At 34.5% G+C, this 17,683-nt stretch overlaps 1 protein-coding gene, 1 long non-coding RNA gene and 1 other non-coding gene across 3 annotated transcripts; 2 read left to right on the top strand and 1 right to left on the bottom strand.

Annotated features, from left to right (window-relative positions):
• Nucleotides 1–904: 904 nt before the first annotated feature.
• Nucleotides 905–11,433, bottom strand: LOC100181555 (nose resistant to fluoxetine protein 6). Its single transcript, XM_002128715.5, has 13 exons — nt 10,911–11,433; nt 10,125–10,270; nt 9,503–9,681; nt 8,942–9,087; nt 8,388–8,555; nt 7,265–7,454; nt 6,180–6,354; nt 5,745–5,824; nt 4,796–4,918; nt 4,194–4,395; nt 3,571–3,760; nt 2,725–2,883; nt 905–2,123 (listed from the first exon to the last, which is right to left on the bottom strand). Exons 1-13 carry the CDS (start codon nt 11,236–11,238, stop codon nt 1,921–1,923), a joined length of 2,289 nt encoding a protein of 762 aa, XP_002128751.1. The 5' UTR covers nt 11,239–11,433; the 3' UTR covers nt 905–1,920.
• Nucleotides 11,434–13,155: 1,722 nt separating this feature from the next.
• On the top strand, nt 13,156–13,228 carry trnar-acg. Its single transcript has one exon. It is a non-coding gene; the product is annotated as a tRNA-Arg (tRNA).
• Nucleotides 13,229–16,361: 3,133 nt separating this feature from the next.
• LOC100175314 lies at nt 16,362–17,472 on the top strand. The gene is made up of 2 exons (XR_003395793.1): nt 16,362–16,956; nt 17,364–17,472. It is a non-coding gene; the product is annotated as an uncharacterized LOC100175314 (long non-coding RNA).
• Nucleotides 17,473–17,683: the final 211 nt, after the last annotated feature.

Here is a 17,683-nt window from a genome sequence, read left to right as displayed (position 1 = left end):
ATGGGACACCTTATTACGTAATATCCCAAATATCCTGATTTTCATTAGGAACGCTATCTATAACGACCGAAGTATATTCATGTCGTTTATAAGCAGTAGAAAACAAACTTTTTTTTATTAAGACGTACAATACTAAGGCGTACGTCTACCCGCAGCCTAGAGATATCTCTATAGTAGGTCGGGATTAAGCTTTATGCTTTAAATGTTTGATTAAGTTAAAAGTTAACTTCAAAATAAAGTACTCACATATAATTACAATTACTGCTGCGCTTAGCCCACAGCAGAACGCAAACGTTATTCCTTTGCTCATCGTACACACGCAAATTCCTAGTAACTGATTTTGACATTAGCACGACACCTATATAAGCAATCTGGAAAGCGCCTTTTACACGTTGGTAGAAGAACAGATGGGACAGGTTTCGGGTTCGAAAAACGTGCCGAGATAAAGCTATAGGAACCGGATAGTATGTGCGCTTTACTAGAGTAGAAACGTACGCATTCAACCATAAGGAACATAAACGGACAGATAAAACGAGCGTGACAGAAGTAAAGAAGTGCTAACATTTGCAGATACAACTTGGTTCCGCCACTTATGAATAGACGAATGTAACTATCACCCGTGTTATAACGACTGTCGTTTTCCGGCCACGCGAGGATAAAACAAATTGCATAAATCATTCAAAATACTTGTAACCACGCGCAATTAGCACATTTTTAAGGTATATACTCATACAGCTGATGAATGAATGTAACTTACTTTATCCTTGCGTAGCCGGAAAACGACAGTCGTTATTACACGGGTTTAACACCTCGTGCCAGCTTACGAGTCACCATGTATGTTACTTTGTGGGCATATAAAGTGACTGTGGGCTGCGTGCGCCAACAAACCAAAATAGGACAAAAATAAAGCAGTTTGTTTTTAAGAACATGTTCCCAAAGCCATTACGATAAATATGATATATAATAGGTTGGGAAAAATGGGACATCATTTCATTCTATTTTCTCGTCCGATTTGGTGGTGAACAAAAAACATTCAAAGAATTCTAAAACTGTATCCTCACGACCCCCATATACCGTTGTTAATTGTTTAAAACACGATCAGGATATTTGGATATTATGTGCTGAATGTGTCCCATATTACCCCACAGTTTACACTATGTATATGACATGGAAATATTTAAAAATACGACAATGCAACCACTATATGTAAAATGACAATATTAAATACCTGATATAGTAAATTACTTAGACAAGTTCATTTTCGTCAATTAATTAAAGCAAATGTTAGAAAAAAATTAGGTTTACTAAATTAAATGCAGTTCTGTAAGCATAGTATCTATTCAGATACCTTTATAATGCTTGTGTAAAAAATTATAAACATAATCATCTTATCATTTACAAGACATTGAACAACTAGTTGCTAAAAAGCAAGCGCATCCGTCGCATTAAATATAACTGATATAATTAGTTATTTTGGCTTTCAATAAATAAGCCCCATATTACATATTGGGGGTAAATCTGATAATTGGGGGTAAATCTGAAAGCATACAAAAAAAGTTCAAGAAACACTGAGTCTTAGTTTATAGTTCATAAAGGATTGTAAAACCTGTAACACCAATATGATGGTACGACAGTATATAGCATAAAACTGAGTTTCAATTAGAAAATATTAAATGAAAATGCCACTTTGGAAACAATTGCCTAAAAATAAAATAATTATTTAAACATTTTAAAAGAAGTGCAATTTTACAAAATTATTTCATTAAATTGGAACTTTAAAAACCAGTAAAATCATTGAATCAATACTGAAACTACAATAAAACGGAACATGTTAAAATGATACAGAACTATGAAAGGTAGATTTCTAGGATTTTGGAACATTCTGCGAAAGTAGAGACACTACATATAATGATGTTAACATTAGCCGTCATGCTCGTTGCCAGCGTTGATTAGAAATCCATCTTGATTTGAGGGTAAATTTCCATTACCATTACTGTAGTGTGTTATGGGTGGAATTGGTTGCTTTTCTGTTTTACCAAAAGCAGTTTTCACTACAGCAATAATTGGAGCTTCAATCAACATTGAGACAATGTATGCCATAAGTATTGCTAGGACTAGACAAGCTGCAAAATAACAATATTATTATATTAATGTGAATAAATAAATGTAACTTACTTTATCCTCATGTGGCCGAAAAGCAACAGTAGTTAAACACTGGTGTTCTGTTTCATACACCTCGTGCCAGCTTACGAGTTACCAAGTATGGTACTTTGTGGGTGATAATTTCGGGGTATTTTTTATGTGTGGCTAATAATTTGGACAATTCATTAGTGACCACTGAGTTTGAGCAATTGTCTGGCGCAGCGGCAAAGTGGTTAGCGCGCCTACCTGTAACCCAGAGGTAATGGATTAAAGGCTCGTCGCTGCTACAAATGTGGGTGTATGTGTCGTTAGGCAAGACACTTAACGGCAGTTGCTCCAACCCAGTGGTCACTAATGGGTTGTCAAAATTATCAGCCACACATAAAAATCCCCCAAAAAAATCCCCCACAAAGTAACATACATGGTAACTTGTAAGCTGGCACGAGTTGTATGAACACCCGTGTCATACCTTATAACGATTGTCATTTTCAGGCCACGCAAGACAAATAAGTTACATTCATTCAATTAACCATAGCCCTCTATTTCTTACAATACGCTTTATTACTTAATCACATGACTTACCAAGGAACAGTAACATTATAAAATGAATGCTGTAGTGATATTTAATTTCCTCAGTTCCCAAAAACCACCAAATAACAAGTGGATGAACCAGGTAAGTACAATACGTCAATCTACTGAGAGGTATAAATGCCTTCCAACTTAAAAATGTGTTAACAGGACCTAAAAACATTCTTTGTGTTTATAAAAAAAAGTTTAAATGTATTTTAATACAAAATTTTTAAAAAGTCAACAGTTGTGTTTATAAAATATAGAATGATAAAAGGTCTACTGTTGTGTTTATAAAACAAAATCCAAATTTTGATTATAATTTTGAAACAGAATGTTTAGTTCGTTTATAACTTTGGAAGTCGATGTAAGGAGTAATTTTGGTGCTACGAAAATGTAACAGGCAAAAATCAAGTCTAACCAACTGTATTATAAAAGATATATATATTTCGCCTAAAAGGCAGTGTCAGTCTCTTTTATTCAAATAGATTCTTGGAATTTATTACAGTTAAATCAGTGCTTGCCTTTTTAAGCAGGCCACTTTTGCCTAAATATTGCTTAAAAACTAAATAAAAAAAGCAGCAAAAATATTTAGAATTGCTGACATTATTGGTTTTCATACTTGTCTTTATAGTAGTGCAGGGGAAGATGGGACACCTTTAGCACATAATATTCAAATATTCTTATTGTACTTTAAACAATTAACAACGATCTATGGAAGTCATAAGGATATGGTTTTGAAATTTTGTAAAGGTTCTTTGTTTACTACCAAATAGGACAAGAAAACAGAATGAAAAGGTGTCCCATCTTCCCCCACTCTACTATACAAAAATCAACAGAAATTCATGCGAGTCGTCTTACCTCCATAACCACTAACACAGGCCACAGTGACCCAGGCCAACCCAACGCACCACAATGGTCTAAACATTGCATTGTAAAATGCAGCTGTGTTATTGTTCAGCAAACTCCCATCCCTAATAGTTGGGAAAAGACCATAAAGAATGCTGCAGTTCAAAGCAACAGCAGCGATCCAACCAAGTGCCACAACAACCTAAAAAAATTTGAACGAGTGATACTTACTTTATCCACTCATAGTGAGGTAACACATCCATTAGTGACCACTGGGTTGGAGCAATTTCTGTTAAGTGTCTTTCTCAAGGACAAATACGCCCACAATGGTAGCAGTGACAAGCCTTGAACCCATTACCTCTGGGTCAGAGGCAGGCGCGCTAACCATTTGGCCACGGAGCCGAAATGGGTTAAAGCTCATTAAGCGTCTTGCCCAATGACACATTTGCGGTTAATGTTAGCAGTATCAAGCATCGAACCTGGCAACCTGGTACTAGCTATTAAAAAAAATGCGAGTGCGCTTAAACCCTGGAACATGGCTTAAATTTGGTTAATTTCTAAAACTAACGAATCATATAATAGCAATAATACAATAATCATTATGCAATTCTGTAAAAAATCAAAGAAATAATAACCTTTGGCATTTTGATTTTGTTGTTGTTGACATGAAGCAAGTAACCTGTCAAAAGTCCGACCAGCCAAGCACCAATTCGGCACCAAGGCTTGGTGTATAAGTCAAACATATAGGTGCTATACTGTGAAGCTGGGTCGGCAGCAAACACTGTATTGTTGGTACCATTGGAGTGGGGATGAACAAACGGTGAATTTGCCATGTAGCTGTAACAGAAAAAAACAAAAAAAAACAGTAAGGATGTAAAACTGTGTGTGTGGCATTTACCAGTATATTTTTACTTTTTTAAATTCCTTAAATTTTTTAAGGTGCATATTAAAACAGCATAAATCTACATATGCGAAAGTCTGATAAACATTAAAAAATAACAGCATTTAATATTTCAGGGTGTATTGCAAAAGTTATAGGTAATTAAATCACATTTTAGGCACTAACTTATAAAAACTGCAAGAAAGAACATAAATAGACCCAGTTTAGGTTTACAATCAAAAAAATTATTTATTCAATTTTAGGTTGTAAAAAAAAAAACAACTTTTTTGCAATAAAAAAAATACTTCCTTAATTTTAGGCACAAAATTTATTTAGACAAAAACTATATCAACATACTATGCAAGTGCTCCTATATCAATGACTTGTGGCTGTTGGTTGGTATGAGCAGAAAACCCTCCTGTGACTGCTATACTGGCTGTTGCAAATATCAATACTAATGCAATGCCAACAGCAGGAATTCTGTGAAATTGTAAAAATAAAAAAAATATATGTTTATAACAAATTTTGTAAAACATAAAAAAAATATGTTTGAGGTGTTAATTTGTCAATAGAATTTATATAACGTGCTTTTTGACAAAGTAAAAAAAACATTTTAACTTTTTTCTTACTTTATGAAAAATTCAACATTTTAATTTTTTTAAAGCAGAAAAATTAAAAGTCCCTATGCTCCTTTGGCAGGGCAACATATAGGCATTTTATATGTAGTCTTAACATAATAAAGTTGAGTTATTCTTACACATCGTGCCTACTAACAAATTTACAAGTGGGCAGTACAACTAGTTTGGAAAATTATTTCCTTTTTATCTTTATTGTTAGTCATATTTTCAAAAACCCAAGTGAAAAAGCAATTCCTGACATCAGTTTAACAGGGCACCAACACTCGATTGATTATTTGAACTACATAACAATATAAAACGCAACTAATAATTCATATCAACCAGTGCCGTCGCAAAGTGGTTAGTGCGCCTGCCTGTAACCCAGAGGTAATGAGTTTAAAGCTCGTGGCTGCTACTATTGTGGGGGTATGAGTCCGTGGGCAAGACACTTAACAGTAATTGCTTTAGCCAGTGGTCACTAATGGGTTGTCCAAATTATCAGTCATACGTAATAAAAAATTCCCTCCAAAAATAACTAACCACAAAGTAACATACATGGTAACTCGTAAGCTGACATAAGGTGTATGAAACAGAACACCTGTGTTATAAGGACTGTCACTTTCCAGCCACACAAGGATAAAGTAAGTCATGTTATATCATTCATTCATATTAATATTACTAAGTCTTACTTGTACAAAGCATAAAGAAACAGTGGAGCAAGGAGGTAGAACTGTGTGTCATTGGCCAAGTACCATCCCCAACCATAGCACTGAAATATCAAGCAAATAATTAATGCAAACTTATAATTAAAACTTTTATGTTGTTTTGATTATTTGCTTTGCAAAAAAGAGAAAAATCACTGGCACGTTTACTGAGTTGAAATCAATAGGCTATACTAAACTATTAAAAAAATATAGATTAAAGTTTTTTCAGCCCTTTTCAAATATAAGTTTTACAGTTTTTTCAACCCTGTGTTTTACATGCCTTAACACAAAAAAGCATGAATAAATAAAAACAAATGTTGCTTTTATGATCTTTTAAAAAGGGTATTCATTTAATCGTGGCCAAAAAGACAAAGTTCGAACATAGCAATACTTTTTTAAAAATTAAAGTTGTCTGCTTACCTCTTCAGCCATGTTGGCTGGATAAAGATTGTTAAAGTACAAGAGGTTGCTCCACCAGGATTTTTGACAACTCTCAGAAAGTGCCACAGTGATAGCTGGCCAGTTCGGACCATCTCCCAACATTGGGTAGATACTTACACAGAGTAAAATACAGAATGCATATGCAGGTGTAAGCCTGGAACATGAAGATGTGTTACGAAGTGGATTTAAGGCTAGTCACTGCTACAATTGTGGGGGTATGTTCTTGGGCAAGACACTTAACCGTAATTGCTCCAACCCAGTGGTAATTAATGGGTTTTCCAAATTATACGCCATACATAAATAAAATGATTATATCCAAAAAATAATCTTCCACGAGTAACATACATGGTAACTCGTAAGCTGGCACGAGGTGTTAAACCCGTGTAATAACGACTGTCGTTTACCGGCCACGCGAGGATAAAGTAAGTAACATTCATTCATTCATTAAACACGGTTTTACAATTAAGGTATATAAAAAATCATAATTTATTTAAAAGAGACAAATCAATTTCGAAGTTATAACATGGAAATGTAGGTTTTTATATACACAAGTAACAAGTTGTGTTTAACTTTAATGTGTTTCTAAAATAATCGCCCCANNAAGTTAGAACTGNGTGATTCAAGCAGACACAAGGTGCACTTGCAACGACAGTTAAAACACATCATTGCAAAGACAGTTTAATATTAGTTTGTCATGATAATAAAATAATGTAATAATAAGTTTATTTGTCTCTTGGGATACAGTAATCAAAGATTTAGAAATATTCTAACAAAAAGTCACGATATAACGACAAAAAAAAACAGTTGTTAAAACATGTTACAGTTAAAAAAATATTTACATTTAATTGGAAAAAAATTAGCGTGGTCGCTAGCAGACAAACAAGCCATTTATGTTTAATTATTATTAAATTAGTGTTCTAATAAAATCAAAAGTGTGCTCAAAGACTCGACATTCTGTGTCTTGTTTAAAGACACTAAGTGCTAATAATGGTTGCAGCATTGGGTCTTGAACCTAAATCGTCAACTGTAAACTAAACTTAGCAGACAAACAAGCCATATGATACCTTAAGTACCGATGTAGGTACATAAGCGGAACATTCATTTTGCCATCTCTTCTATTAATTTCTTTCATACCAAGATAAGCAACGAGCAAACCACTCAAATAAAAGAAGGAATCAACTGAAACTGTGGCATTCGCAACTGCTTGAAAGTCCCAATGTTCGATAAAGTACCGTGCAGAAAACATAATATTATCTGAAATTGTAATTTAAAGATATTTAACAATAGAAAATTATTCTTGAATGTAACTTACTTTATCCTTGCATAAAAAACGACAGTCGTTAAACACAAGTGTTCTGTTTCATACACCTCATGCCAGCTTACAAGTTACCATGTATGTTACTTTGTGACTGATTATTTTTTTGATTGTTTTCAATATGTATGGCTGATAATTTAGACAAACCATTAGTGACCACTGGGTTAGAGCAATTGCCGATAATTTAAAAATATGCCCTAAACAAAAAAGATTTTAACTTTTACAGAATCCCATGATATGCCATAAACAGATGATTTACAGATTTAAACTTCATTTATGTCAAACTTATTTACTAAACGATTATTTGAACAGCAATGTTAGTTTAGGATCACATGCAATTATATTGCATACCATTTCAGCTGCTGTTGCATTGTTTCTGCAAGCAGTAATAATATGGACAAAGCAAACAAAGCATTAGAAATATAGTATATAGGTCCAATGTACAATTGGACCAGTCTGTGCGCTGGTTTATTATTTTGGAAAAAGATTACTATAAAAAGATTGGCTCTCATAAGAGATGAAATACCCAATTACAACATTTAAAATATTTTTGGTTTATATTTTAAAGAAACATAGCAGAAAACAACAGTCAATTTGTGTATGACGGATATTCTGGACAACCCATTAGTTACCACTTTGCCTAAAACAGTTTTAACATTGTCGTTGGTAAAAGCACGAAGGTTAATTTTACAAATTAAAAACATAGGTTTACTTTTTTCTTGACACAAAATATTAGTGTACATTATTTTGCATAATTTATGTTTATGAAAATTGCGATTTTAAAAACAGGGAATAAATGAATGAAAGAAAATGATTTAGCTATATAATAAGTGAAAGCTAACACAACAACCTATAAAAACCTATTTTCTTACCAGAATAACTAACTGAAAACAGAAAAGAATGCCCAAGCATTACCCAAGACATGCTAAGAAACCTCATTCCATGCAAACAATTTATTTGACCAGGTTTTTGATCAGTATTTAACAGAATCCTGGTGTTTGTTATCACAGAGAATGATATTGCAAGTTTGTGGAGTTTGCCTGAAAAAAAAACAGAAATATTTTTAAGTTAGCCTAACAAACTAAAACAAGGTTGGCAAACTTTTTGTGGTCAGTATTTTTAAAAATAACAAATAAATTAAACTTTAAATAAGAATCACTTAGGGCAAATATTTGCAACAGTAATAGGTCAGGTAAAATTTAAAGTTTGTTTTAGAGTTGATGGTTTTGGTGTGACTTTTTTAAACAATCACCCAGAAAGTAACATACTCGGTAACTTGTAAGCAGGCACAAGGCGTATGAAACAGAAACCTATGTTATAACGACTGTCGTTTTCCAGCCACGCGAGGATAAAGTAAGTTACATTACATAATTTTATAGACTACAATGTTTGTTGAACAAAATTTCTCAAACTATATGTTATAAACCTTGAGTTTGTTGTTTGTTTTCATCTGGGTTCAGTAAAGTATTTGTGTCAGAAAATTCCAGTTTCAATGAATTCGATTTTAATTGTGACATGTAATCATATGTAGTTGAAGCAATCACACACAATGCAAGAGCAATGCAAACAAACCTGTGATTTAATAATAAAATGTTGTGTAAAGTAATATACACAGTAACTGGTAATCTGGCACGAGGTGTATGAAACAAAACACTCATGCTATAACGACTGTCATTTTCTGTCCACACGAGGATAAAGTAAATTACATTTATTCATTTTTTCATTTAAAGCCTGGGTATTTAGTTCATATATTTTACTATTTGTATAAAATTGAACGATTGCTATTGAATTGTGCGGGACAAAGTAAACAGTTCACACCTAGGTTCAAACATGTTTTTCTTTTGTTAAACGTGGCTTGTGTTGACATTCATTTATAGCTTAGAAAAAAAATCTGTTTTTTGTTTTATTTTAGACTTATTTTGTTTATTTTTTAAAAATATATATATATATATATTTGTATTTTAATAAATTTCCAAACAAAACTTACAAACCAATTCCTTCTTTAAAACCCCAAGTAATGCTGACATTTGGACAATTAACTTGTACTGTGAGATTATGAGACTGAGCCAATGGTTGAAATATTTGGTAAAGTTCACTGTTGTTGCATTTATCAGGAAAGCAACCGCCAACTGTAACTCCAGTGGGCGTTCCAATGCCAAACGCAACCTGTTATTGCATCATAATTATTAAAATGTGTTTACATGTGATATGTTTGATGATTTTGTGTTAAAAAAACATACAGTAAGGTCGGGGAAGATTTTCACATTGTTTTCTTGCTCCATTTAGTAAACAAAGAACTTTATAAAACTATATCCTCACAACTTCTATAGAAGATGTAGCATTAATACATAAGCTTCTTTGTTTAATTAGTGAATAGAAAACTAAGGAATACACAAAAAGAGCTTTTTACTTTTAGTAATTTTGTGTAAAAAGTAAAAATTGGGAATATTTATAAGGTTATATTATTTATAAGATTATAAGTTAGTTGCTACTTTACTAATGAAAAAGCAATATATGTGTTTACAAAAAGTAGTTTATAGTTTGGGCATTTTTGCACTATTTTACTGCTTTTTTAGACTAGAAAATCAGTTTTAAAACTTGGAACTTACTGCTTGTGCAGGTGTACCAACATACATTGAGCAATAGTTCCCAGTAAAATTTCCATGTTTTATATTTTCACACTCGTAATATCTTCCTGGCCACGCCACATTTCCTTCCAAGATTCCACTTTCTAACTTGCCCCAAGCATCAAACACTGAGGGTATTTGTTCATATTATTATAATAATAAAAATAATAACGTTATTTGTCTCGATAAGGGTAGCAAAGATTAAAAAAAATTTTAAACCACAAGAGTAAAAGACAGGATATAGTGACAAAACAACAATTGTTAAAACACGCTTTCAGTTAAAAACATATTTACATTTATTTGAAAGAAAATAAGCGTGGTCGCTACACCTAGCAAACAAACTGGCCATTTATGTTTAATTATTATCAAGTAAGTCTTCTAATAGAAACAAGTACAGATGGTTAATGGTTTATAATTATGTACACGCTAAGATGAACTCAATGGCCCATTACTTTAAGGCATTATTATTTGTTTTTTTAATTTCACAAATTTTTTAAATTTTCGTTACCGTAATCAATAGACAAATAAAGTTATTATATTGTAATAATATTACAGTCAAAACAATTCCACAAAGTAACATGCGTGGTAACTCATAAGCTGGCACGAGGTGTATGAAACAAAACACCCTTATTCAAACAAAACACCCTTATAGGGCCATGGGAGAATAAAGTAAGTTACATTCTTGTATTTATACAATATTGATGTAGAATTGGGTGTTTAAGGTAAAAAAATAACTTTCAGGTTTTTGTAATTTTGTAATCAAAGTACCTTTTACGGCATAACTTTGCATCAATTGATGTTGCTCTATTGATACAAGTATATCGTTAGCCAACTGAAGAAATGACACGATACAATCATCTGATACATTTGATGGCGAACTTTGTAGACCATTTCTCAATAACTTGGTCATGTGCTCAATGTTAAAGTTGTTGACAGCAGAGAAAAGCTCATTATTTACAGTTGTATGAGATTGGAGTTTTGTTTTCAATATATTGTTTGGGTTGGCCACCGTCAATGGAGTTACTTGTGCACAGTGAACATATTGGACTACTTGGATGAGTAATACCATAAGGCATACATGAATCTCAAGCTGCATGCTCAATTTTCTGATCTTACACTTAACACAGTCACACCAACCCAAATTCTAATAAAATAATAATAAAAATACAATTTTAAGAAAATAATACATTTGCATAAACGCTAACTAATACCTATATGACATAAAACTGCTTTAACTTCCGCTACTCAGCGTTTTTTGACACCTTTCGCAATCAGCGTTACATAACAAGTCCTTAGCCAGAATCATGTGATGTCAGTTTATTAAACCTGACGTCACGAAATGACGAAATCTGTTCAACCGGAAAAGTGACTTGCATTTTTTTTATTCGACGCGGGGAAAGAACCAAATAGGAAACCAAACGCATTAAGATTTCTGTGGTGAATTTAGTTAGATGAGTCAAAGAGATTAAAACCAATGGTTTTAATCTCTTTGTATAAGTGATAGATAATACATATACATTATGTATGCATTATGAGTTGCTCTGCATAGCATGTGGCATATGTTTTATTCATTTACTTCTTACGACAGGCAACGTTAACTTAAACTTATGGTTGTTTCGTTATCATCTAAGAGCCTCCCCATCGCCGTTACAGATTTCCTATCGATATGGCTACGGAGTTATAAACATACAGTTTCATAATTTTTTGAATGTTTTTTGCTTACTACCAAATTGGAAGAGAAAATAGAATGAACATGTGTCCCATCTCCACCCACCCTCTATTCTATTCTATTCTATTCTATTCTATGTGGGTGAGGTCCCGCGGCGTGGCACGCCATGGGCCCTAGGATTTAGGCCATAATTGACCCATTATCCCAACACCCGGGGTGCTACTGCATGGACCTTTCCAGTTTAAGGAGCCTGGCGCTTCCCCGAAGGTAGGCGACAAGGGCTTTAATGGTGATGGATTGGAGATCTTCCCTTGACAGCTCGGTCAAGTTTAGATGCTCCCGTCTTGCGTTCGCATATGCTGGACATATGCCAACATAATGAAAGGATGTCTCATCTTCCTCGTCACAGACAGGGCAGATGGGACTCTCACTTTTTTTAAGTTTATGCAGATGACTGGCAAACATGCCATGCCATGTTATCACTTGAAGAATGGAACGTAACGTTTGCCTTGGCAGCTTCAGGAGTTGTTCGGAAAAACACCTGCTAATGTTTCTTCTATACTCCTTCGTCTGCCTGCAGCCGTCATGTTTTGTCCATTCTTCTTGGTGTTTGGCTAGGACCCAAAGAGCCAGATCCGATTTACATCGGCTAGTGGGGATAGGTAAACCCAAAGTTAGTATAGACCAAGTTAGGAAACGGATGCCAGTGTTGCACACTGTCAGCATGGAACTCATCAGAAATTCTAGGAGTGCAGTTCCTCTGTTGTTACAGTCGTTACTTCCCCAGAAAGTATGATGAGAGTTGGCACCCGTGCCAATAATGACGTTGGTGTTGTTCAGTTCACAATGGGTGATCAGGTCTTGCACCAGCTGAGGAGGAGGGGCATTTCCGTCGTCACCTGGCATGTAAACTGAGGAGAAAATAAAATGGTTATTTTTATTATTATTGGTAGTGGTACTGTTGTCGTATAACACAGAAAAAAAAAACACAGAACTAATATAATAAAAACTAACAAAGTTACATACATGGTAACTTTAAAGTTTTACACGAGGTGTATAAAGTATGGCACCCGTGTAATAACAACTGTCGTTTTCCGGGCAAGCGAGGATATAAAGCAAGCTACATTTAAACGACATGAGGATAATCGCATAATATGAATGAATGTAACATGCTTTATCCTCATGGTCATCATGAACGTTTTTGAAACAAATAACAACAGCCTATCGGAGTCGTAAAGATACGGTTTTATAACACTTTGAATGTTCTTTGTTTACTACCAAATGGAACGAGTATTACCAAATTAGTTTTCTTAAATAACTTCCTTCCTTCTATGTTTTGGATTTGGTCCTGTGGCCCAATGGATAAGGCGCCTGACTACGAATCAGGAGATTCCAGGTTCGAATCCTGGCAGGATCGTATTAACTTTAATAAGCGTATACATCCAAACCAAGTAAACGATGCCATAGCGCAAAACGAAGTAATATTTATTTTCCACCAGAATGACGTTGATTCATCGTATTCAATACGTCTTGAATCTACATGGTCTTGATAAATAAAAATTAAATTTAGTTGGTGTAATAAAGTACAGTAGGGTGGGGAAGATGGGACACCTTGTAAAGGTGGCTGTACACAGTATCCGGCGTGCGAAGTCGTATGCAAATCCGTGTCCAATTCCGCATGTGGCAGCGAAATCCGGACAAAATAGACAAAACGGACGAATTCCGGATACTGTGTACAGCCACCGTAACTGTATTTTCTCGTCCCATTTATCAGTAAACAAAGAACATTTAAATAATTATAAAACTATATCCCCACGACTCTCATATAGACTTGTTTATTGTTAATTGTTTAAAACACGATCAGGATACTTGGATACTGTGTGTTAAGTGTCCCATCTTCCCCCACCCCCACTATATGTTTTTTTGTATGCTAGCTGTTAATTACGCATTCAGGGAATGTGTTCATTAATGAATGAAATGTAAGAATGAAATAGTAATGGACACCTAGTATTTGCTTCTAGTGCTAAAATCTTGCAAAAAGTGATTTTCGGTGGCCGCTTCGTTTTTCCGCACCGGACAACACTGTGTTTATATATACCAGACAAAATATTTTTTCCGAATTGTATGCGAATTCGAACGCGAATATTTGGCAAACAGATTTGCATATACAAGTGCTATACAATCAAATATTTCATAGCTTTCTATGTAATTTAGTTACTCTAAAAAGTAAACTTTACGATTTGTAAAGTCTCTTACGGGGTGCACCAACGAACTGTAACTCTTAAAGGGGGACTGTAACGTACATAAAGTAGGGTGGGGGAAGCTGGGACACCTTTTAATTCCATTTTCTCGTACATTTTGGTAGTAAACAAAGAACATTCTAAGAATTATAAGACCTTTTCCTTGCGACTTTCATAGACCATTGGTAATTGTTTAAAACACGACCAGGATATTTATATATTTTCTGCTAAAGCTGTCCGATCTTCTCCCAACCTACTATATCATTCCCCCCGATACGTGTTTGCGCCTAGTTACTATTGTCTGCTAGATAACAAGTGATAACGAAGATTAACACGCTGGGGTGGACGCATTGTTTTGCGCGTATAAATGGTAGCCATATTTGGGCCGGGCGCTATTGCGCAATGCCGCGAAGCCACTACGCATGTGCAGAACGTCGGGCCAAATTTAATGCAACTCTTAGTTAAAAACGGTTCCATCACGACCTGAATATATTAATGAAGAAAGATTGGGCAGTTACAACAAAGAAATAGAAACACAAGTAAATTGCCTTGTGTTATGTGTTGTACATATACATATCATTTTTTGAGTTATGAGTAAAGAAAAATTGTAAAAGACGCAATCAGACATGCGTAGTAATCCCCCATTGCATTGCCAACTTAGTGTACAGACATGCGTAGTTGCTAGTGGTCGAAGTGAATGGTGGGCTAAGTTGTAATGATGAATTACTCGCTGTAAAACACTATAGCCAATTTCGGTGTATCTTTTGTGCTTTGAGCAGAAGTGTACGATAAGCATAGACTGCAATGCTCGTTGCCGCCTGAGCGGGCCGTATGTGATTGGGCAGGGGAAGAGAGGACACCTTTATTACATAATATTCAATTATCCTAATAATGTTTTGAGCAATTAACATCGGTCTTTGAAAGTCGCGAAGATACTGTTTTATATTTTTTTAACTTTTTTTGTTTACTACCAAACTGGCCAAGGAAAATAGAATGAAAAGTTGTCCCGTCTTCCCCCAACGTACTATGATAATTTGTATATTGGTGTACTAAAAGTTTGGACAACCGTTGGAACGCAGTAATAAATTAAAACTACAAATCTATAGTTCGAATGTATAAAACACCGATTTATTTGCTCAGGTTCAATACAAACATGAATATACTGTACAAGATATATAATGATTTATCTATTCAAGCAATAATGTACAGATATTTTACTAGAACCAGCATATGTTACGGCAACGCACCACGCATACAATTTCTTCTCTTGGTGGAGTTTCTCAAATGAGAATGCACTAATGACTAAGATAATAGGAAAACAACTGTAACTAAATAAACGCTCCTTGTCAAAAGAGAGAAAAAAAGAAAAAGAGTTTAATTCGAAAACCTGACGGAAAGTCATAAAACAAAACGTAATCTATCTTTAACTATAACAGCTGGTGTATTGAATGTAACGATTGTTCCTTGTTTTATCTTTGCGTGGCGGGCAATCACAGTCTTAATGTAACACGGGCGTTCTGTTTTACACATATCATGCCCACTTGATTGTTATTGTATATGTGACGTTATGGGAAATTGATTTTGGAGAATGTTTACTTTTGTATGGCTGACAGTTTAGTTTAGACCAACCGTAAGTAACGATTTCATTAAAGTAATCGGCCTAAAGTGTCTTTCCAAAGAAACATACCCTTTCAAAGATACCAGCGGCGGTTTTTATATTACAAAAGAAAATATTCATCTCTTTATGTTCATCAAAACATCTCTTTATAATCATCAAAACTTTTCACTAAACTTTGCAGAAAATACTTCTTGTCGGTTAACTTTTCCTTGTTCATGCAGTATAACATTTACATCATAGAGTATAGGGTTGGTTTATACTAGAGTAACTAGACTGAGTATATAATTTGCTCGGCGATAATAGCGTGGTGAAATCAATAAATGCATTGACAAAGCCGTTTTTATAAAGACAGCGTGTTTGAAATAACATATGCTTAAACGATACAATATTGAATTAAAATAGATACATCTAAGAAACTCCAACAAAAGCGATTTTTAGTGAGCAAGATGCATGTAACTTGCTTTACTTTATCCTCGAGTCGCTGGAAAGCACAGTCGTTATAACAAGTGAGTGTTCATACACCTCGTGCCAGCTTACGAGTTACTATGTATGTTACTTTGTGAGTGATTATGTTTTGGATGATTTTTTTTCATTTTTTATGTATGGCTGGTGATTTGGACAGCCCATTAGTGACCACTGGGTTAAAGCAATTGCCGTTAAGTGTCTTACTTACGGACACATATACGCACACAATAGTAGCAGCGATTCGCCTTGAATAATTGCGGCTTTAGAATGTTCCTTCTGCAGTGCGATCGTTACTTCATTAAGCCTTATGTGACCAGGCTTGTGTTAGGATGAAAAAGAAACAGAGAATGAAAAAAGAGAAACATAACGCGAAGTTGTGAAACAAAACGAAAGAAAACTAAATTTTCCAGCTGGAGGTCTATCATAAACAGCTTCCAGCTCTATTATAAACAGTCTAAAATATATTTAAACAATTTGGTTCTATGACGCCGGGGCTTGTGCGTTAGGTTTACGGAGAAGAAAAAAAATTACTACTGAAAACGGATGCTTCGGAAACAATCAAACAGTGCTGAATGCAATAAAAGCCGCTCAGTTTTGCAATAATTCATCATTTCTTTCAAGAAAAACGTGAGTAACTGATTTGTTCTTGTGTGCTGGCTGGTATAATTACTTATTTATTGCAGATGAACAAGTCAGCATTTCTCCTCTTGCTTCTCATCGGACTCATCGTCCTCACCGAAACCACTACTGCTGAGTGGACTGATCGTCGTCGCCGTCGTCGCAGATGGACAAAGTGGAACCAAAAGAGCAGCATGCTTAACGGTAAGCATATACGGGATAAAATAATAGGATGAGAATGTCGCAAATAAACTATTGTAATTCACTGAGGGTGATAAAAACTTTCACAACACAAAAAATGTGTTGTCTGTGTTATTTTGGGGTTTTCAATCGAATGCTGTATAGTAGGGTTTGGTAAGATGGGGCAAATTCTCGTTCTATTTTCCCGTCTTATTGGGTAGTAAACAAAGAACATTCAAAGACTTAAAATAAAACCGTTTTCCATAGACCTTATTAATTGTTAAAAACACGATCAGGATATTTGGGCATTATAAGCCAAAAGTGTCCCATCTCCCCCCCCCCACCTACGACATTCTTTATAGTTAAGAAACAGTATTAGAGAATTTAAAATAGTCGTTTGGTTATTTAAATTAACGTAAACTCTCTTGCAGAAATCATGGATGCCATGGAAGAAAATGATCTGTACGCACAGCAATAAGCGTCCATTGTACAATAATTGAAATCGGATGATATCAATAAATAATACAAAAAGCGAGAATATTAAAGTTGTATGTTTTATTAGTGTCCATAACTTTGTTTTATCTGGTATCAAATTTGAAAGACCGGATATTGCGAACATTATATTACTTAGATGTTTTCGTAGATATAGTAGGGTGGGGGGAGATGGGACACCTGTTCATTTTATTTTCTCTTCCAACTTGGTATAGTAAGCAAAAAACATTTAAAGAATTATGAAACTGTATGTTTACAA

Source organism: Ciona intestinalis, chromosome 1, assembly GCF_000224145.3.
Source record: "Ciona intestinalis chromosome 1, KH, whole genome shotgun sequence".
NCBI lineage: Eukaryota > Metazoa > Chordata > Ascidiacea > Phlebobranchia > Cionidae > Ciona > Ciona intestinalis.
The sequence above is the reverse complement of the archived record's forward strand: the minus strand, read 5'-3'. Positions and strand labels throughout refer to the sequence as shown.